Genomic DNA, 23,223 nt, shown 5'->3' with positions numbered 1-23,223 from the left:
GGCTGAAATGATAACAAACCTAAGAGTAAACAAAACAGTAAATCTCTCTCAGCTATTAGACAGGTTCTCATCTATTGATAAATCTACATAATCTTCCTTGCTCTAGGCAGCAATCTAGGCATTGCAGATATATCCTCATAAAACCTAAGAAGGAAAGGATTTTGCAAGGCATGTACTGCAGTAATTCAAACTAGATTTACTGCAGCCTTTTTCATGGCTTCTTTTTTGTTTTTGTTTTTTTCAACACAAGTTAAAAAGACATTTGTAATTTAGGAAAGCAATTTTTTATTAAAGAAATTCTAATAAAGAAAAAAATGTTAACTAAGGAAAAAAATCATATTTTCAAATTTTAACAGCTGGTCTTAGTAAAATAGCAAGTGAAACATCAGCTCAAAAAATCCTCAAGTAGTGCCCTAGCACTTAGGGAAAGCCAGTAATTCCTGAAGTCTGTGAAATTACAGACAGAAACATCACCTGATGTTCGTACACAACATCTTGTCTTCCAGGAATTTATTATTGTTCCAAGACCCTGTAAAAATTTACATCAATGAACCCACAGAGTCAAATTCTCAGTTAACTTAAGCCTCACTTATACTCAGCTCAGTAGAGCAATGTTGATTTACCTCAAATGAGGGTTTACACATAGCAATTTCAAGTATTTCCCTTGGTACAGAGTAAGCAAAGATACAAATTCGTAAGTATAGTCAGCAGAACTTGGCACCTGGCCAGCTTTTAACCCCATTTAAAAACTCAGAGTAACCCTACAAATTCTTATGCATCCACTGCACTACAGGGGGTCTAACTTAAAAATCAGCAAATTGAGAATGGAGAGCAATGTTTGCAAGATGAAAGAAATGTAACAGAGGCATTAAAAAAAAAAGGGGGGGGGGGAAAGAAGCCAAGATGTGTCAGTTAACTATGCAGAGCAAGCTTTGCTCGGCTGTCAGTGTTTTTCTTCACGCCATGGTGGTTTGAATCATTTTACAGTAAGCAAAATTACTTTAAACAGAGATTACTGTAAATGAACAGACAACTGAGCTTAAACACAAATTGGATGCAAGGTCTATACGAGCCAACTTTACCTTACAGTTCTGCAGGGGAGAACAGCCTGTTTTGTCTGGGTAGCACTGACCACACTGTGGTACCTGGCGTGTTATTAGCTCCAGGGGCAATCATAAGAAATTCACTCCATACCCATTTCTCTGCAAGAGAAGTTCCTACTGTCCCAGGTGTTCATGATTGGGGTGCCAATAAAGAGCATCCCTTGCCATCTATCTTCCTTTCCCTTTTATAATTATGAAAAAAATATTACTGCTTCTGTAAACTGCTATTTTCCCAGCAGGTTGAACTAAATGCTAGTTATTTCAGGTACCAATTAAAGCATATTAGATCTCTATGAAGGTAAAGAACAATGAAGTGATTCCCACTGACATGATAAGCAAGTTTCAAAGTTCTTAACCCAATACAGAATCAAAATGGCTGGATTTCAAAAAACAGGAGCTGATTCTTGCCCACTATAAAAGCTGTTTTTCTTTTGGCCTCTATCCTTATTCTGCCATGTACAACAGCTGAGGACATTTTGCGTGGTAGCAGATTTATTGATCCAATTTTCCTAGCTTTTCCTGGAACCTCCATGCTCCCTCTCACCAAATCTTTCTACACACTGAGCCAGGGAAGTGCTGCAGAACTGCAGTCAGGAATTACAGGTTGGTCAGCAATTACACTCACTGTACTCCCATATTTTTCAAAATCCTAATCCATATGTATTGAATCGTACACGCGTATGGTGAGACCATGAGACATAGTTGAGATCTGATTGGCAGAGCTGTCCTGAATCACCACCTCTGAGGAAGAAAACACCACATTGATACCATTTCCTTCCATTTATTTATTTTATTCAGTAAATACTATGTTTCCTTGTTTTTAAAAGTTGTTTTATGGAGAACATGTGGTTTGTGGTCTCCACATTCATACTAAAGCATAACATTTATGCTGCACATCTGTCCACGAAAAACTGCTTTTAAGAATCAGCTTCCAGCTATCAGTGAATTCCACCAGCTTACCCCTTTCCCTGCCCCAGTGTCTGGCATAACAGCCATGTAACAGTGCTGTGCAGTGTGTGCAGGTAACTGGTACACAACTGGAACACTGCACAACTACCAGTCAGATTGTAAGAGTGATAAATACAGCTTCTAGCAGATGGAAGCTCTTTCATACTTGCTGTTTTGGCAAGTGTAAAAAGCACAGATCACTACAGCAGCTAGACTTATTTCAGCTGTCACTAACAACCTTTGAAGAAAGATGCTTACAACCCCTGGGAAAAAGTCAGGGTGCTCTATGACCTTTTGCAAGTATGATTTATTAACATCCAACTAAATTGGTTACAGAGACAAAAATAATAAATCAAACTGTGCATCAAGGTGTTCCAACATTATTACAAATTTTTTGAGTAAGTGAAGCAGAAAACAGGAATGATCCTGACTACAGAAAGTTTTCTCAAAAATCTGAAAGTCAGCGATAATTCTAACACACAAGATACCTTTCTTCATTCTGAAATCACTAATGCCCTATCAAAACAAACAACAAATTCAGCATTTAGCAGCTTTGCATATGTAATACCTCATACATGTGGTATATTTTTCCAACACTGGAACTAATAAAATATTGTTAACGTAAATACAAGACTGCCTGATTCTCAGGGATACCAACCATCTCAAAGGTGCAGAACTGAAGGAGTTCATCACCTCTTGTGCATCAGCCTCCTCAACATTCTCATAAGCTTTAATACAGTTTTGTTTTACACAACAAAACCACCAAATTCACAATTTATATAAAAAAATGAACTGCTTAAAATAATTTTTTAACATATGGCAACTATTTATGTGGAAAATTTCTCTTATTGCTTTCAAAAGCTGCAGCAAGAACAGTAAGAACTGAGCAGTACAATAATACATTTGGTGGTAAGTTACAGCATTTACTAAGTTTCAACAGAAAAGCCAGATAACATGTGCAGTTCCTTATGAACCCACAGCTGCTAGAGTAAGTTGCACCCACTAGCAGCTAGAAAATAGAAAGGATGAGTTAGTTAATACTGTGAATTTTATTTATAGTAGGCATAATCCATTAATGAAAACACACTCAAGCAGAAAAACCCTTCCATTTTAACTTCACTCCTTTGAATAGCACCGTCTGACTCTAGCCCTTGCAAGACGTATTCAGTTATGTGAAGAAGTTGGATTTCATCCTTATCTCTATTATATATACACTGTGGGCCAAGTTTTGCACTCCTTTTCAGCTTGTCTCCTCTGTATGAGTTGTACACACACACACACACACAAAAAGCTGTACTGAACAAAATAAGACATGCTGAAAATTTCCTGCTCTGTAAAGCTGGTTATCTAGAAGAGATGACAGAAGACAAAAGCAGATGTGAGGACATTAATTAGGAGTATGCTGAACAGATGTAGCTGCATGTTTCCATAGCACGCTACCCAAACCAGGCTGTGGTCTGACTCCAGAGTGCAAGTGGGAAGAAAGACCTGTTCAGAGTCAAGGAAAAGATACAGAAGTAGGCCACAATGTTTACGGGGAAAGTTTAACTATAGCTTTTAGGAATGATTTGTCATTTAAAAGCTTGTTAGAATGGACTGTTTTCCTATTCTTCAGAAATTTTTTTAATAAAGAGAAAATGGGACACTGAATAAGGACTTTCAGATATGAGAGGCCACATAGAAAATCTATACAGGACTGTAAACAGCTGCGGGAAAGCGGGTAGCATGGCAAAGGGTGAGACCAGCACTGGACCTTTGTGCAGCCCCAAAGCTGTCCCTGGTTGTACATTCTGGCCCCATGAATTTGTGTTCCTTTCTGTACAGTGATCTGGCTTCAATACTAAACTGCCAAATAATAAGGTGACTGTGTTTGCAACCACCACCTCCTTCAGGGAACAGGTTTTAAAAGAAACCAGCAATCCTCTTTCAGGTCCTTCAAAAACTTGGTGGTGGAAGAACAGATCTCTAGGATGTTGCCTTCTCAAAATTTTGGCTGTTTTCACTCTTCCTTCAAAGCATCTAATTTTCCAAGCTCTGTATAAAGAACCTAAGTACTTTGCTGGATCTGTATTTCAAAAAGCGTCTAGAAGAAGTAGATCAGTGCTGGCAAACTAACACATAAAGCATATCTCAGAGAGCAGAGATTAAGAAAGGAATACAATGATTAATGGTGCACTCCAGTTTCACTTAGTCTAAAGGGCACTTCATGCTATCAAGAGTAGTCTCCTAAACAAGTTACACTGTTTCATAATCCCAAGTTTACACTGCACCAAAATCAGTAACTGTCAAGTCTGCAAATCTGGAAGTAGAGTTGTGGGTTTCTGTTTCTACGAATGCTATTTCCCCAGAATTTTTTTCTTTCTTTGTTGTGTAATATGAAAACTGAGCCAGTGTTTTGACACCCAAAAGCCTGAGCTGCTCCATCATCTTGACGTAAGTTTATAGTGAGTTTTTTTACTTTGTGAAGGGATACACAAAAGAAAGGCAGTGCTAGATGAGTGCTTCTCAAACTGCTCTCCAAAATCATATTAAGTAATGTTTATAAAGTCATCAAATAAGAGAGCTATAACAGCAGGCCATGGTCATCAGGAAATTTGAAGACTGATCAATTTAGCTAAGCAGTTTGGGGATCACTGCTCTGTATGAAAGGAAGCAGTAAGTTGCCTGATACATTCTTTTTACCATTCAGGGTACAAATGGGGGAAAAAAAGTTCCTCAGTGTCAGTTATTAAAAACAACAGCTGTCTTAATTATATTGCAGAAAGCTAATCTAAGTTTTGCACCCATTAACACATCTGAAGTTTTGGGGAAGAAAACTACCAAAATTTCATATTTTACCAAGAATAACTGTATAGAGTATATTAAGGTTTGTGAATGATGAATATATTTTTATGCAGAAATACACAGAAGTAACATCAAGACAATTTTCTTCCACTTCTTAATATACAGTTGACAGAAGTTTAACAACTAAACCCAATTGTTTCATACAAAACTAAGCAGGGATACCTATACTGCAGTTGGAAACATGGGCTCAGAGGATCATTAACAACTGGTTACATCGTGTTTGTAGATGTGTATCAGAGATTTACAAAAGGAGTTATTACTTGTGCGATGATTTTGCTTCATGTATTTAAGAAATGCCCTGGATTATTCTCAGGCATTATTCTTCTGGAGATGATAGTAAAATTCTGAAGTTTACCTTCTTGATATGAGAATTTTGCTGAAAAAAATTTTATATAAGGTACTACTCAGCCCAATGCTTCCTGTCATTAATCAAATGTATTTTAGACATTTTAGATTGTAAGATACAAGGCAACACTGTCAGTCTGATTTCTCAAAAATCATGACTCAAGCACCCAGTACGAGATTAGTTTCGTTTAACATCTGCTGATTTTAATGCATTACAATTCTTTAACTTTGCCTTTTGGCCTCTAATTCTTTAATTTCAGATGCTACCAACTATCAGGTCATATGACAAAGTATAGGGAAATCCCCTCCACACATAGACAATACAAACCCAGCAATCAGATCAGATCAGACAGTAATCACAGTAGCTGCCAAATATGACAATGAGCAAGTTTAATGCATCCTCCACAAATTTTGCTCCCTTTCTTAAAAGCTTTTTTTTTTTTAATTTCCCTTACCCTCTTTTGTTGTTAAATGAATGCTATTTTTAGTATAAATGATAATTACCAACAGCAAGGATAGTTACAAATATCAACTCATTTCTGTGCCAAGTTTTTACTTTTAATACAAGAATAAAACACAGGAAGGGAACAAGTCATGAAGAGATCCTCACTTTCCTTGAAAAGCCAAACAGCCCCCAAAGGTTAAGATTTCCTTTGGAATCAATGCCCAGATTTTGTCTCCATATTGACGTGAACCTTGCCTTGTTGTAAGCTGTTGGCATAGTAGTCAAGTCTTTAAAAGACATACTAAATAGAATTATGCTAACTTAATTGGTAATAAATTACAGAAATGATAGTGAGACAGAGTTCCTGGGCAAAGTGAAAAATGGTGAAAAAGCATTTATCTGCCTCTAAGACAATGGGCCTTCAAGGTAACAGAAAGCAAAATTCAAATATACATCTAATCTGACATCACAGATTTGTTTTAAAATGGAAGCATTCATAGTATTTCCTTCATGTTACATATAATACATGGATATATTTTTAATGGGTTTTCTTTAGGACAATGCAGCACACAGTAAAGTGCAAGCTTTTCTAAGCTACTAGTCCCCCTAGGAGTCTCCCTTATCCATGCCACGTCCAGTTGTTCCAGTCATAAGCCAGTTTAACATGCCAACAATGTTTGGGTTTGTTTTGTGTCACTGAAGTGGCATGTAAGAAAAAGAAAAGGAGGTGATGGTAGTGAAAGGATACAGATCTATAACTTGGAAACTGCATTGTTGCCAGAGAGTCACAGACACAGAGAACAAACTTGAAGAATCGTGGGTCAGGCTTGAGTTGCAGATAGGTAGGAATGCAAATTATTCTCTTAATGACTGTGGCATTGTGATTTGATGGGAAAAACAAAAATACCACCCATCTCTATAATCTTCATTCAAAAGTGCAACTTCTGCTACATTGGTTTCCTGCTAAATTTCTGACCTATGGTTTAGTAGTTTCACAAACCTAGCCATATGTATAAAATTACAGGGAAGGGATGCAATTGATTTAGTGCAAGACACTTGAATATTTATCTGAACATAACAAACAGAGGAAGATCAAAGACTCCATACACTTCTCCATAAGGCAGATGGTCATTTTTTAAATATAATATCTTAAATATGCTGTTTATTTCTTAAGAGGTAGAAAATATCAAAATACTAAGAAAAAATTTCTAGCTTAAAACAATGTTTGCTTACTTTTTAAAAAGTCTTATTGTTGCAATTTTTAGGTTAATCAAAAAACAAATGAAGCTATGGAAGCACAGGATTTCGTGCTCTGTATAGATTTTACTTACTGGAAAAAGAGAGAGCTTCTTCATCTAGTCAGTGCTTAAGCAGTATATACAAATGATCTCCTCCTCTTGCCCTGTTGGAGGCTATAAATCTGAAGTGGAAATTTTTCCAAGTGGAAAATTTTGGCGATTCCTGAATTTCTAGCACTACATTTAGCCGGGTACAGTTTACGTATAAGGCAGTAGAACCACTGATGCAAGCTCAGAACTACCTCTTCCATAATGCTAAGGAGAAAGCTAATAGAAACAAAAACTTGTTTAAATCTTTTCTATAGGCAGAAAAAGATCATACTCAGATTCCAGCATCAGCTGATAATCTGATTTAGCAATTTATACCAGCCCAGAGACAGCTGAACTACTCATTGAACTGTGGAAGCCTACTTACAGTTTGAGTTACTAAGGCTTGCACTCTGATTTCTCAGCACAGCTAGGAGATGCTGATGCTACTGTCTCCAATGCAATTCAATAAGGCATAAGTTAACTCAAACCTGACATTATTACACATTGGAAAAGTAGTGTAAAAGCTTTTCTTTGCCCTCTTGCTGTTAACATTCAGTACTATTTATTAAATATTTCATAAAAAGAAGTTAGGGTATTTATACTCATATTTATATTCAACCACTGCAATAGTCAAAGTAAAGGAAACAAATTATCAGATTCTAAATTAAGCACAATTCTGGAGATATGCACACTTGCACACATACACACCCCACACACATATTATATATGTGTGTGTGTATATATAGATATTTATAGGTGTGTATGTATAGATATATTTTATATATACTTCTTTCAAATCAGATCCAAGAATACAGCACAGAGTATCTTCACTTAGCTCCTCTTTCACCAGAGGACAGGATTGTCCAGTTTGGAAAAACCAGGTTCTTTTCTAAGGTTCATGTAGGTTCCATTGCTCACCCAGGAGTCATCGTTGGATTTCCTATCAAAGATTAAACAAATGTCTTAAATGTAAAGCTTATATTTTCCATACATATGCTGTGTAATGCAATGTAGCACTGTGCACAGATACCCAATCCAGCCCATGAACCAGGGGCAGTGCAACTCAGTACAGCCTTGAAACAAGGCAATATAGCTTGGAGAGTCAAACTGGTATGTCTGCACTGGGCCTTGGAGATGCACCTCAGTAGCCGAGTGTTCAGCTGAGATCAACACTCTTATTTCACTGTCACATGCCAGCGCCTAGAACTTAAAACTACAGTTCAGTTTTATTTCATGGTCTCAAAGGCAGCCTTGAGTGCAAAGTGGAAGCTTTCCTTTACCTCTCCAAAGACAGTTATTGCATAAAGAGAGCCTATAGCTCTCAGTCAAGAAGTGAGACTCATTGTACTAGATACCATAAGCTGAAGGAATCAGCCTGCTTTTAATCTGGTGTGCAACATTTTTGGCACAACAGCTAATTATTCTTTTAAGTAAATCAAGGCTTGTGATTTGTTGAAGAGAGAAATCACTATCGAAAAGCCAAACACATAATTCATGTCTATTCTTAACAGTGGGTAACATTTTTGCTATATAGTAATTAAAGTCTTTATTCTGTTATTTAAATCTACAGCACAAATCTCAGTTTTCAAATCCTTATTGTGAGGATTTAAATCCTCATCCTTATTCACAATTCTCATTGTGAATATACAATTACTAAGTATCAGACTTTGCCTCTATCCTGCTGGAAGCAACATTTGCTTCTCCTTAGTAGGTGTGATTGACATGTGATGAGTTAGCTCACCAGCTTGTCAAACATGTAGTGGTCAGGTGCAAAAAAGGGAATAGCTCAATTTTAAACGTTTCTGCGTTCCTCAGAAGTACAGTACCTATCTATCCAGAAAAAAATTAGGATTCCAGATCTGTTAACTGTGCTACACAGGCCCATACAACCTTCACCTTGACTCCAGCTCTTTTATTGCAGAACAGAGAAGCTGGAGGGCAAAAGGCCATGTCCTCACTAGCATTCATTTTTGTCTTTCAATGGCTGAAGTCTCCTGTTAATTGATTTACAACAGGAAGAAATAAAGTGCCCTCTGAATGATAATTCTCTCCCCATGAAAGAGGGGAAACATGTTCAAAAATAGCCCTGGAAATGAAAGGCTCCAACTCTGCACGCTTCTGCACAAGGCAATCCCACTGAATTCGGCAGAAGTTCAGCAGAGGTAATTAAGCTAAATCCAGCTACTTCACCTTGCTTGAAAGAATCAAAGATGCTACATTCACTCAGGCAAATTCAAACATAGATTAAATATCAATTGCCATCAAAGCAAAAAAATTAGAAAGAAATTCAGGGATGGACTAATGAAAAAGCAATATATAATTCTGAGTTTTAACTAAGTCTGGAGTGTTCTACATTGCCAAAGTACAAAAATCAAGAATATAGAAGAAACCTGGAAAAAACTGGAGCCTGCTCTATGGCAGTTTAGAATCAGATCTATAATAAGAATTTAAAGAAATGATAGTATATGCTAATTATTATATAGTACCTGAAAAATCTGGGCTGATGCTCTAGATTGTTTTCTTCCAGCACCTTCCGTCGTTCTCTCTGTAGCTGCTCAATCCTCTGCTTTTGCATTTCAGCTCCTTCAATATCCCCTTCCTCCAGAAACCTGTAGCATCAGCAGTGATAAGAGACACAATTGGCGCTCCTGTCCCCCATCTTTGTTAGAGCCTCTAGAGCTCCAGAACCTAGTCTTTACAGCAGGCAGTTCACACTGTTTGAAAGGTCAACAGCTACATCTGCAGACAACTGCACCGTCAAAAAGCACTTAAGGAAAAGTAACTCTCATAACAAGCTCAGAGTCACCATTATATTAGATTCTTTTCCTTGAAAGTTAGCAACAGTAGAAAATCCAGGGCAGAGAGAAATTTCAAGTGTCTCAGTTTTTGGCTATCGAAACACAGTATACTCAACATCCAGTACCTTAAGTACTGAAGTTTTAACATCTTTGGAAAGGCAGTTATCCAGAAGCATCCAAGAACTAATTTTAGGAAACACTAGTCCATAATGACTAGACCATCTCTTGAAAAGTGATTAAAATGTCTGTTTCAGATGCACTTTAGTGTAGAAATAGAAACACACTGCATGTATCTACACAAAATAGAGCTTAGGGTAAAGCGAGCATACAGAAGATTAAGAACTACTTGAGGAAGATCTTTATGAGTTAAAACTTCTTACCTTTGGTCCGGCCTAAAACGTGTATCAGTGGATGGGAGTAATGGCCTAGTTTGCAGGTCCAGTTCATTTAACTCCAGTGCAAATTGAGTAAATCCATACCAATGTTCATAATCATTAGGCATCGGATCTACAGAAGAAAAGAGTACATTCAGAATTCCAATTAAATGCTATTATCTTTAGAAGGAAAATTCCAAGCTTCCCTCAGTCATCTGTTCATCTCAACCACAGTCTCAATTCTGGGGGAAGACGAATTTTTTAATAACGTGACAAAAGACAACAGCCCCCTTGATAATTGCACTGCAACAAAACAGATTTCTGTTCTCTCAGCTGAATCAGAGCACCACGGTGATGAAGGCCATGCTATTATCATAGTGCTTTTTCAAACTACAGTAGACAAAACCCTACGAGTTTGGGAGAAGTTCAGATATGGCTGTCGTTACAGAATTGCACTTTGGGGTTTATCCTCCAATGTCTAATACATGAAATACACAACACTTGTCCACACAAAAAGTAGGGGGTTTTGTTCCTTTTTTTTTTTTTTACCCCTCCCTTTTAGAGTCCTCAATACTCACTTCATGCCCAAATAAGAACATGAAGGAGGGTGGAGAAAATGCAGGAAGCCATGGTATTAAGTTCTTCATATTATTTAAGTTAAATGATGTATTCTTCTGGTCTAAATTCTAAATGCTTGACAAAAATCTAATATGCCACATAGAAATAACAAGAAGCTGGGGCCTAATAAAGAAATAAAAATAGTAAGCTTATTCTCAAGCAGATCTTAAGTTCTGTATGCTAGCCATTCTGATCACTAACTTGCTCTCCATATGCAGTTTGAAGATGAAGTTGTCCCACAGTATAAACTTTCATGCCACTTCCCAAAGAGTCGATGCACAACTTTCCCGGCTTTATCCATGACACTGCCTTCTATCTCGTGTGCATTTGGATTCCAATACTTTGCCTAGAATTAAAAGGAACAAGGTGAAAAAAAGGTGCATAAGAGTTCAAGTGTGAGTGATTTTGCCATCTCAGTAGTACCGTGTTGTAGAATAGTTTTCTGAAATGAAAACTATTCATTTAGGTGTGCATTACAGTATCATATGCAAGCAACAGCTGTTAATACTGTTAATCAGCTTATTAAAATACTAACATTGAGCATTGTATTTATTTTGCTTGCCTTTTTTAGGGGCAGTACTAGGTGAAGCATAGCTGACCTTGAATTTTGCCCAACAACAGGTAACACTGACTCCCGACTTTGCTATCTACATCTTCCCCAAATTTGCAGAAGAGGAAGAAAAGGAACTGATACAGTAATCTCCACTTTAGACAATTTACAATATCAAAGGTGTAAGATTTGCAGGCTCTCAATCTTTAAAATTCGAACTCTAAACATTCACTGCAACTCTGCAAATTACAGTACTTTCAAATAAGCATTTGGAAAAAAAAATCACCCTAATGCTTCTTAAAAAGCACAAAATATACATGAAACTTTCCTTCTGCTGCTAAGCATACCATGCTGCATAGGTATGCTGAAGTACTTGGTTTGTATCTGTATGGTCTGTTTCCATGTACAGCACAGCCTTTCTACAGCAATCATACAGAAAATGTGGGTTAAGTCTCCTAGCATGCTTTGCAAAACTATTTCTCAGGTTAGAAATTTTTGCAGCGTTTTAGGTTTTCACTGATTTTCCTTTACTAGGAACAAGTCATCTATTGCCAAAACCTAATTTTAATTTCAGTTATAAGGGCATTTCCTGAGGAAGTTGTATCTTGATGCCTTGTACTGAAGCAAAAGCTTTTAGTAACACCACAACCTCTCACTTAAACTCCTCCGGGTACCCGCAAAGGGCTAGAAAAGAGCATCGGGTGAAGCACCCTGCATAAGCACTGGTTCTATAGTTGCCAAATATTTGCAACCACAGCACATGCCAATGGGTTAGCAGGAGGCATGTGGTAAACCAGTGTCAGTAGACACCTTGTGCCTACCTCTCTCATCAAACACAGAGTAGGTTTTTCACCATATTTCTTCCTTTCCTTTCCTCATATTTTTCTGCATCTCCAGTAGAATCACTTGAGAAAGCTGTTACTTCTCTTTCTCATCTGGCTTTACTTAGTGAGCAGCAGTTCCTTCAGAGTTAAAGTTTCTCATAGAATCACAGGTAATTACAGCAGAACTATAGGAAAATACAGCTTGTAAGCAGTTGTACTGAGCTTCAGCAGAGAGCATCCACCCACTGCTGTGTCTGTTAGAAAAGGCACTCCCAACATTGCTGTGGTTACCTTTATGAAAGTCAGTTTGCAGTGGCAAGTGTCATCATTAAGATTTTTGATGATGATCTCTCCATAGTGCTCAATCCATCTTTGCCCACTTAAGATGTTATGGATGCAAGATGTCACCTTGTTCCATGCAAAATGGTCTTTAAAACTGTAAGAAAAACACACATAAGAAAAATCTCATGCCATGTTCAATTGAGCTCATAAACTTGTGAAAAAAAATTGCAGAGAACTTGATTAGAAAAACCCCACAAATTTTTTTTTCTGGAATGCCTCATCTTCTTGTTCCGTACCTTCTCAAAAACAAACCCTATGACAACAGTCCTGTCTCCCAGAAAAAGCTTTTCACTTCTGCTATAAACTTTGGTCTTGAATTCAGTTTTCTCCCAATTTACTTGTCCCTCTTTACCAGTTCTAAGTTTCCAAAAGTAATCATTCTAATATCTTCTACTGGCTGAAATGCCCATTTCACAGCTTGTAACACAGTGACAACTGAAAACACAAGGACATGGGCCACCGGAGCGTGAGAGACTGAAGGAGTTAATGTCTCAAACATTGCGATGGGGCAAGTTCTGCTTAGCGACTAACTGCATAACAACGAACTCTGCGGAGCAAGGAACCCAAGGTGGAAAGAAGCCGATCAGCGTCCATCAGCAACAGGAGGGGGAGGGCATGCTGGAGGGTGCATAGCTCCTGGTTCTGGTGTGCTGTTCTGATGTGCTGAGCAGGGCAGCTCACCGTGTATGGCCAAAGATCACGTCAGCAGGGAAGGGGAAGCCTGCAGCCCAAAGGCTACCTAATTAGCCTAATGAGTTCGAGTGCCCACCCAAAGGAGGGCCAAGGATGATAAAAGGACACAAACTGAAGCCCCACGCACGTGCGCCCACTGGAACCAGACCCCTTGGCTGACTGAACAAACACTAGATCCAGGACTGGTGAAATCTTTCTCTTCTCTTTCTCTCTCTCCCTTTTCCTTTCCGTAATCCCTACACCTCATCCCTTTAGACATAAACCGTTGACCAAGTCTGGGACTAGGAGTGGATCCAGCTGCCCCTGGGCTCCTCTCTGAGGAGGAGTCTAGAAAGCAAGGGGGTCTGCTCCGAACCTCGTGACTCAACGGGAAGGATCTCCTTATTGTCTTCCCTGAATTGATTCCCAAATAAGCAAGGCCTGCATTATATGTTTGGTGATGTAGGGTATAGCACATGTTACAAAGTTTACTGACATAGTTTCATGCCAATTTTTCTTGTGAGCATACCAGTTTTGGTGGTGAGCATGCCAATTCTTGTTGAGAGCAAATAAAAATTAAGGTTTGTGAGTTAAAGGATCCCTGGTGTAGTTTCACCTTAATCTTGACCTGGGAATCAGCAAACCTGAGTCATTGTCCTGAGAAATTGGGACGTGACACGGAGTCATCAGCAAATTTATTGATTGGAATGAGCTTGGCTCAAGCTCTCAAGGCTGAGCCTACATGTGTGCTTCAGGCAAGAGCAAAAAATTCTCAGCAGGTAGTTCAAGGTGCAGTTGCACACTAGAAGACAGCAGACGGGGGAGATGAACAAATACCAATAGGTAATACAACATTTTGCCTTTGATTAAAGTAGATGTTCTTATAAAACAGCTTTATAAAACCTCAAGAAAAGGCAAGCCTTATGAAGACACATATTCTACAATTTGTTCTGGGTATTGATAGCCAAATCGCTACTGGTAAGGTGAAGGGTAAACTTACAAAGCACCAGTTTTGCCACAGCAACTGCCTCACACACAGCCCATGAGGATATTAGAATTTTTCCGCACCTCCCCTTAATCACTTGCTTTCGCTTGCTGCATTATAAGAGTACGCACAAGAACAGCTTTTGCAGACTAGCAGATATGCAGCCAATTTACCCCACAGTAACTTTTTTCCTGCCCCTACCTGCAGGTCACATGCTCTATCATGCATGCTAAAAATACTGTATTGGCTCCAGAAATAACCCTAATACTAATGCTTCATTTTTGCCTATAGCCTCAGTACCTTTTTTCTACCCAATTCTATATCAGATACACAGGGATATAAACCAGCACATGGAGACCACATATGTATCAGATTATTTTCCAGTTCATCAGCCCACCACGGGCCCTAATCTATTAGTTACCTTGCCTCTGAACCCTCACTCACATCCCAAAGACCTTTCACTCCACAACTTAGGCTAACCACTATGAACACAACATGTTTTATTCATTATCTTTTGGATACTATCTTATTAGATCACAATTTTACCCACTTAAAAGAAAAAGACATGCTTAGTCACTTAGTCTGATGACTGCTAGGTTCTTGAGTTATTTTTCTTCTTTTCTTCAGATAGCAAAATAATTAATTTTGTAGACTCTATTTGGAAAACAGATGTAATTGGAACACTACTCAACCTTTAGACCTCTGGTTCTGCAAACATGATGGATACAGGCCAAATTTTAAGGGATCTTAATTGCTGATCTGTAATGGGCACTCTGACAAGCCAGCATAGGATCGCTACAGATTTTTATTTAAAAAAAAATTAAACTATACTCAACACTTAAAATGGCTGTTTACTTCATTGGATAATAAACACTAGATATGCAACTGGTTCTCTTTATCACTTACAATAATTATTTATGCAGTGATGATGGCTATCAGCCTCACCTACAGACCAGGACCCCATGGTGTTAGTGTCTGTACAAATATAGGTAGAAAAGAAAGGAGGAACAACACCCCCTCTCCCCTCCCCCAAACCCATATTTAAGGAAAAGAATTCATAGCTTCCTCTACCATGCAGTTTCTCCCTTTGAGTTTAAAATGCATGAAGCTTGAAATTCAACTGAAGTAGGAAAATACCAACTTTGCTTTTTTCAAGATACACAGGAGCAATGTTTTTTATTTCATCTTTTGTTTTATAACATTTGGAAGAGTTAGTGCTTCTGTTTTATGATTCTGGTTTTGGTCCGGTAGGTTTTTCTCCACCCCCCCCCCCCCTTTTTTTTTTTTTTAAACTAAATCATAATCACCAATTCTTCTAAAGGTCTAATACAGCACAGCACAGCTTGTTCTCATCTGGGTAAATGTGGCTTCAGTGTGTGCAAGCATGTCTGTGCCTGTGTGTGAACAGCAATGCATAACTGCAGCACTTACACTGGAAGAGTTACATGTGTTGTACCAACTGGAACAATTTCCATGGACTTTCCCCAGAATTTGTTTTTCCATCTTACATCTGAAACAGGAAGAGGGGAAAAAAAAAAAAGACAGATTTATTTATAGGCATGAATGAATCAATCTATTTCTGGGTTTTACTTTTCAAGAAACGCAAAACAAAGTGCAACATAATTAAAGTGTTCAGAGAATGTTGTGGACCTTCAAACATTGTTTTGAGGGTTTTTTTTCCCCATTACATTATTAGTTATTTAAATAGCAAAGTAACAGAGGTTTAAAAGTCCTCTCAAAAATTTTTTCAAGAGAGGAATTTGAATAAGCTATAGACAGCGTGTATTTCTCTACAATTCAGTTGCTAGTGAATGGATGCAGACATTTCCAAAACCAAAAGCAGAATTTCAAATACAAAAATATAGCAACTAAGAACTTCCACAGTGAAGAAGCAAGAGAATGTTTCAAAGGGTGCAAACTTGCAGAGGGCTTTAGTCCAGCCTCCTCTGTAAGTTTAACTGGCCTTTTAAAAATCTTGTCTGAATTACAGAAAGACATGTCCAAGTCTCACATCATTTCTCCCCAAAAAAGATGAGAAATCTCAATGCAAGTTTAGCCAAATTTATTGAGCAAAAACACCTGGAAGAGAAAGAAACATAGAAAAGCATGGCAGAAAGAATATAGAGTTAAATTGGGCTAGATAATCAGGCAGTAACTTTCATAGTAACTTCAGAGCTCAGGGGGAATAGTATCCTTGCTGTATTAGACAGTAGGAACTCCATTCCCTGCCCAATCTGAAAAAGAGGGAAAAATTCATCTCAAGTCTCAAAAAGATGCTAGTACTAACACAAGAAAAACCAAAACACTGTTTCCCATGCAGTTATGGGGGGAAGCTGTTATGCTGGCTGTGAGAGAGGTGCTTAAATCATAGTTAGGAGATTACATATCTCCTGAGTGTTTATGTGCAAGTGGTAGGACTGAGCCACACCAAGCTGCCTACCATTGCAAAGGCTGGAATGGGACATAAGGTAGAATTCCTCACTGAAAAAATTATCCTTTTCGTATCACTTGAGAGAAGAACCTTTTGGCTTTTTTGGCTTTGAAGTTTGATGCTAGGTCAGCATCTTTAGTGACAGCAATTCTGTTGTGATTCTTATACTGCACAATAAGACATCCCAAACTACCTTGAGTATGATAATGTTGAGCCTAATTTGATACTAGCTTTTTCTCTTCTGCAGTGAGATGGAAGAGAAAGGTTAAAGGCACACCCTGCTGAGTTTAACAGTTAAAACATATTATCAGACTGTGTTACGTTCTGTGTTCTCATAAATGGCAAAGCTTTCCCATGGAGATCAGCACATTGGAAACACCTTAGAAATCAGTGTGCAACTTGATCATGCAAAAATTTTAGGACAGCAAAGAAAAGCAAAGTGTTATTTCAAAGCTGTGCTCAGACTACTTCAGGCACAGATGCTGTAACAGCTGGAACTTTCTGTTCTGCATTTCCATTGTTCATGTGTCCACACTCCTTTGCAAAAGCAGAGTCAGCTTCATAAGTCAGGGAAAATGATTTCCAAAATAACTGTCCCTGTCAGAACCCAGTCTTTTAGCTCACTAGAGATGATCAAGAGATTTCTTGATGTTGAAATAGATGAGCTAAAGTCAGTGTCTGGTAGGATGACAGCACTACTCTGGCAATGTTGCTGAGGACTGTCTCCTTGTTGGCTGAGGAGATAACATAGTAAGTGAAAAGACTTTTGCACACAAAAAGAATTTACCACATTGACAAGCTACCTTTATGATTAATTTGAAGTTAATATAGCCCCATAACAAGAGGCCACAGTATTTACAAACTGCCTTTGCACTGGAAAAAAATAATTGTCTAGATCTCCCATAAGCTCAGCTAGCCACATTTAAAAACAAACCAAAACAAACACCCAAACCCCTGCAGTACACTGGCTGAGTCTCCTGTGCTCATCAAGGCCAAATCTCAGACTTTATCTCATTGATCAAATTTTCAGCTCTCACCTTTACAGACAACTTTGTTCTCTAAATGCAAGTGTTAAATTATTTGAGTGATAACCGTTGTCAAGATCTGTTAAACAAATCAGTCTCATCGGTTTTTATTAAGACAGGCTGCTATCTAGTCTTATTTATACAGTTTTCAGTTACTGAATAAATTTTTGGTCCTCTCTGCTTTTTGGCTAAGAACAAAAGGACTCTTGTCCCTGTATTTGTTTACAAAGCAAAGAATTATATTGAATAATGAAATCCAGACTAATGAGCAAGTTCCAACTTCTGTTCAGTATGGCTCCATCTGTAATAACTATAATCAAGTCAGCAGAGTCAGTCATAACAGAATTAAAGGTTATAATATGGCTACATTGTGAATTGACAAACCTCTGGGTGAAGGATTTTAACTGACTTAAAAGGCATAGTTATGTTCTGTGTACACTTCAAAAATATCTAACCACATAGGTACTGTGACTGGCTGACATCATCAGCATTACACAGCAAACAAAGCTCCAACACACTTCTTTTGAAACACAAAGTTAGTAGTCAAATAGCACAAAATCTTACATATTATAATAATGCCAGCAGAGAAAGACAAGGTAAATATATTTATCCTTTCTGTTATGCTCATTTTTGAAAATTATTTTCAGAACAGGTTTACAAGATCTGCCAAGGCTCAGGATCTAACTTGTAGTTTTTCAAGCTGTCTTCTAGCTTGTTTGTTTTATAAATAGCTTCAGATACGACTCTCTTCTTTAATAAAGATCCCCCCAAACCAAACCTGATTTTAAAGAAATGCAGATATTTGTACATGAAAAGAATAATCAATTAATGTTATAAAAAAAACCCTTGAACATTTTTATAATGGCAAAACATCCAAGTAAGAAGCATGCAAGTAAGTACAGGCTAACATTCCTTAAAGCCATTCTAATACAATTTAATCAGGGAATGTCACCTTTTCCCAATTTATGGGTATTTCATGTTAGACATACAATGAAAATATTATGAACACTGTAAGTGATAGACTGAAGAGTTACCTTGCCAAAAAGCAAAATTCACAGATTCAGCATGGCATGCAGAAATAGGTGGATGGTGACTGACCTAGTAGTAAGACATGAAAGGGAGAGAAAAAAAAAAAAAAAAAAAAAAGATGGACATATTAACACTTGAACAGTCATTTTTGGTTGGTTGGTTTTTTTCCCCTTCATTTTTCATTCATATATGGCATTCACGATTTGAACATTTACTTTCTTTTTGCCTTTGTGTCCTGAAGGGGGAGTCAGCGAGATTAATAAGGTACTGAGACCTAAGAAGCGTTGAAAGAAACAGGAAACACTGCTTTTAAAAGGCCTGTAAATTTTGTTCATCGACTGAATATCTAACTATATGTTTTGTACATTGTCTCTAAGGTGATAATTACATTTACCCTTAGGACCTCTTCATATATTAACAGAAGCCACACTTTGAGCACACAGACAAAAATAAAAAAAACCCCAAAGGGCCAAATTCTTCTGTACAGTAAATACCCACACAACCCTGACTACAAAGGAAGAGACAGTAACTCTGAGGGGGCCACGAGTGGAGAAATCAAGGCATGAAATTGCATCTAGCAACACCTACTACTGCAGTAGTGACACCCCAGGTGCTTCTAGTGTGAAACTCTATAACCACGCGCACTGCATTTTATCAGCTTTGGGTAATAGCATATACATGAATTAGGGCAACCACCAAAATAGCAATGCAAGGACTGTGAGTAAATAAACAAATACACAATGCAGACTATTAAAAGGAATAGTAAATAATAAAGTAACTGCACAAAGTGAAAGCAGCTACTCCTCCTTGGCTGTAAATTCTCCCTTCTGGGTGAACACAACTAACAGCTGACCAGGACCAAATCTTTGATGTGTAATATCTACTGTTCTTTTGATGGACAGCTTTATTTTCAAGTCAAATTGCTATTTCCCACTATGAATTTAATTTCTTAACCACCTAGATGGTTCAAATGCAGTTTTTCTTTGTTACTGATTTTGCCCAACTGTTATCAAGCATTTTTTCTGCAGGCATCCAGTTATTTACTGAACATACTTGCTTTAAAAAAAACAAAAGAGAAAAGTACTAATTACTCTCAGCAATGCCCTAAACCACCAAGAGCAACACTCTCTCTCACATACTGCACCCAGATTAACCCCAGATGTCACTATAATTCATGGGTTAAACTTAGCTATCACTTAAACTGTTATAATTCCAGAGTAAGGTCATGGTGCTAAGTGGAATTATTCTAAACTCACTCTAGTAATAGAACAGAATCTCTGTTATTTTATACATTTTTCCTATCTATTCCATGGATTACATTGTCTGCACTAACAAGTTATCTAGAGCAAGCACCAAAATGCTTGCACAAGCAATAAACAGCAGCTCCTGATGCGAAGAGAAATATTTAATGCTTGCAAGCTGCATGAAACTTCTCTCCTCCTATACTGCTCTCCTTTCCTAATATTCGTCCACCCCCACTCCACTATTACGATAACTTTACCACTCTAAACACTCACATCACTTATTGCAAGTATTAGAACAACAGTTAACAGCCCAAGCCCCCTCATGAATTAAAATCCCTCTTTAGAAAGAGTAGCCTTTGATTTATCCAATATTCAGGGGAATATCTCTTCCTTTAATTCAATCTAACACAAAGCTCAGTACCAACCTTTATTCACCACTTCGTTGCTCCAATTTGATGTTACACTGGTAACTGCAGTGCTTTATACACATCATCTTAGAACTGAAGTAACACAATGAAGAACCAGATACATTACCTGAACTTTAAATTTGATTCTTGCTTTGGCTGTTTTGCTTTCTTTTTCCCCTTATTTTTACTCATCTGTGACATTTCCCAAGACTAAGGAAAGATCACATAGCCCTCCTTTTTGGCAGTTCTAAAGCATAACGTACAAAATGTTGTATCTTCAGAGGTGGTCAAAACCACTTTTCGTTTCCTAAAGAAAGCCTCTTAGAAGGCTTTCTCTGATCAAATTTCTAGGTTATACACCCTTGCCCACAGAACTTCTTGTAATTTTGGGGTTTGTTATGTCTAGACAGAATGAGGCAGCTTTCAATCATTCTTAGTCTGCTAGGCACCAGATCATTTAAGTTTTATCTCTTTTTAACATGTCTCAAGCTTAGCAATTTTGGTAACTTGGCTGATTTAAATTTAATATTTTTCACCCATACTTAATAATTATTCTCATCCTGGAGAATTATTTTCATAAACGTTCAGACCTTGAGGTGTTGTATATGTCCTTCACCTAATAAGCCGTGGTACCAGATTTGAAAGGCTTAGCCCACAAAGTATTTGGACAGGAAGCAGAAATATTCATGGTGCCATAGAAGATATTAGTGGTTGATTAACTCAACACAAGGGATATACTTGTCATAAAAGAAGACATTAAACAGATGAAGATACAGTATTTTTAATGATCACACACAAAAGAAAATGACAAGAATGTGAATGCTTGTTGCAGTCGTGATCAGATTTCAGCATGGGGAATTGCACTCTACTTAACCAAGTTACCTAGTTACTGGAGTAGGCAGCCTGCGAGCCTTGGCTTCTCAAGTGTCAGCTGTTGGTTGTCATCTTCCATCCCAGAGTTAGCAAACCTTCCTCAAAAAACAACTTCCTTCATTTATAATTCTGCAACACCCCTTGAGTTTTGCTGGGCTCAAGTTATGCAAAGTAATTTTGTATTTTGCTATTAATTCCAGAGGATTCCAGCCATGCATTTAGAATTAAGCAGTGCAAGAAGTAGCAAATCTAAAGGTTGGAACATACAATACCTGTTCCGCAAAGAATTGGAAACCCTTATCTTCACGAATACATTCATAAGTTTCTCCAAGCACAGGATTAAATGGCTTACTTCCAGCTCGGTAGTAACTGGATGCATAAGCAGAGACTGCAAATGCAGCTATATACACCTGGGAATAACATATGTGGAATTTTGATTAATTAATTTACCACAGCCATGCATATTTTTTGCTATACATTCTGATTTAATAGAAGGGGGAGGGGAAAAAATAAAAGGTTTTATCCTAACATCAGATTCTGTATTTTTCCCCTCATTTGCAGACTACAAACATGCATGCCTCCAGCAAGCTAAGCACCAGCTCACACATTAGAGAATTATTCAGTTTTCAGAGAGTCATACAATGGTCCAGGGATGGAATTATTATGGTCAAACACTGAAAACAGCATTTCTGAAAACTGTTTGAAACAGCTTAGCATTCTGCAACACAGTTCACAGCAGTAACCTTAAAAATCACTGTTAGATTTTGTATTATAACTGGCTTTTATACTTATGGTCTGTGATTCTATAGATCTACCAACCAGCCTTTTCCTAAACATGGCACAGCAAGTATTGGATGAGTTCTCACCAAGTCTGCTATTCCTAATGCAGTTTGAATTGAATTGCCTTTTATCTACTGTATGCTATTACCTAATCATGAAACTTCTTGGTTATGACTGAGACACAGGTAACCCTTCCAAATTTTTGCAGTCAGCTCAAGCACAATTCCCTCTAAACCTGAGGAATTAGAATTTGGGATTGTTCAATTCAGGTCTCTTTTGTACCAGTTTTCTCCCTTTTCGTTCCCTTTTCCTCACCTTGTGAAAGCGCAGATGCTTTGCTTTCACAATTTCAAAAACTGAATCCACTTTGGAATGGCGCTTTCATGAACTACTGCAATTACAACAACAGCTAGCATTAATTTTGCCTCAGGAATTTCTCAAAGGCAAAAAATACTCCATTCTGAGGTAATTTCCAGATGCTGGGGTGTGGGAAGGAGGGAAAAGGCTTATTTTCACTCCCATATGAACAACTACTGCACATTTCCTTTTCCTTTTAACATACATTCTCAAGAGAACAAAAAAAAGCTATGCACCAAAAAGCCCAGTTAATAGCCACACACTCTGTCCTGAGGACACTAAATTGTAACCCTTGCAGAGTGTCAGAATGGAGCAAGAGGCTTTTCAAACAGTATTTATAACACAACTATTTACACTCATTAATCACCTCATTTTAAGATAAGATATATTGAGTTGAAAAGGCTTAATTAAGCTTAAGGGAAAATCTATAGCTTTCATTTAAGAGAATTTAGAGAGCTTTTAATCTTTTATTTATGGGCTTATATGTTAAGTAGCTCTTGTGCATCTGGAAGCAGAACAACTGAAATACATTTTTCTCTTGTTCTTTTGCCAAATGCTGAATTCAGGGTTCTGCACTGGCAGAAGATGACACCATTATTGTACCCAACATACATTCATATTGCCCAGTTTTGAGATCCTGAACATTTTGGATCAATTCCAAAACTTCACAAAACCAGTTAATAAAACAAATGGAGCTCATTTAGTTTAATAAAGATATCACAGTAGTGTAGGGCTGGAAGATCCAGCATCCTCTATGCACAAATGTGTTACCAGATTAGACACCCTTAAAAAAAAGATACATTAGAACTTTCATGCTCAAGAGGGAAGTATATTAGTTCAACCACCCACCCCTTGCCCCCACCCCACCCCTTCCCCCCACCTTTTTGCTGTAAATTTTTAA

The 23,223-nt window shown here is 37.7% G+C and overlaps 1 protein-coding gene across 11 annotated transcripts in view; it reads right to left on the bottom strand.

Moving 5' to 3' along the window:
- Positions 1-3,787: 3,787 nt before the first annotated feature.
- The window catches only part of OSBPL3 (oxysterol binding protein like 3), a 95,446-nt gene continuing 76,010 nt past the window's right edge, over positions 3,788-23,223 (bottom strand). For all 11 annotated transcript variants that reach the window (XM_069773076.1, XM_069773056.1, XM_069773085.1 and 8 more), the window contains 8 exons: positions 21,458-21,595; positions 18,667-18,730; positions 15,608-15,686; positions 12,469-12,613; positions 11,005-11,149; positions 10,192-10,318; positions 9,500-9,622; positions 3,788-7,953 (listed from right to left, as the gene is read on the bottom strand). In XM_069773076.1, coding sequence (XP_069629177.1) covers positions 7,857-7,953; positions 9,500-9,622; positions 10,192-10,318; positions 11,005-11,149; positions 12,469-12,613; positions 15,608-15,686; positions 18,667-18,730; positions 21,458-21,595 — 918 coding nt within the window. In that variant the 3' untranslated portion in view covers positions 3,788-7,856. The remainder of the gene's footprint in view (positions 7,954-9,499; positions 9,623-10,191; positions 10,319-11,004; positions 11,150-12,468; positions 12,614-15,607; positions 15,687-18,666; positions 18,731-21,457; positions 21,596-23,223) is intronic.

This window comes from Haliaeetus albicilla, chromosome 2, assembly GCF_947461875.1.
Source record: "Haliaeetus albicilla chromosome 2, bHalAlb1.1, whole genome shotgun sequence".
In the NCBI taxonomy this organism is placed as follows: domain Eukaryota; kingdom Metazoa; phylum Chordata; class Aves; order Accipitriformes; family Accipitridae; genus Haliaeetus; species Haliaeetus albicilla.
This window is presented reverse-complemented; position numbering and strand designations above follow the sequence as displayed.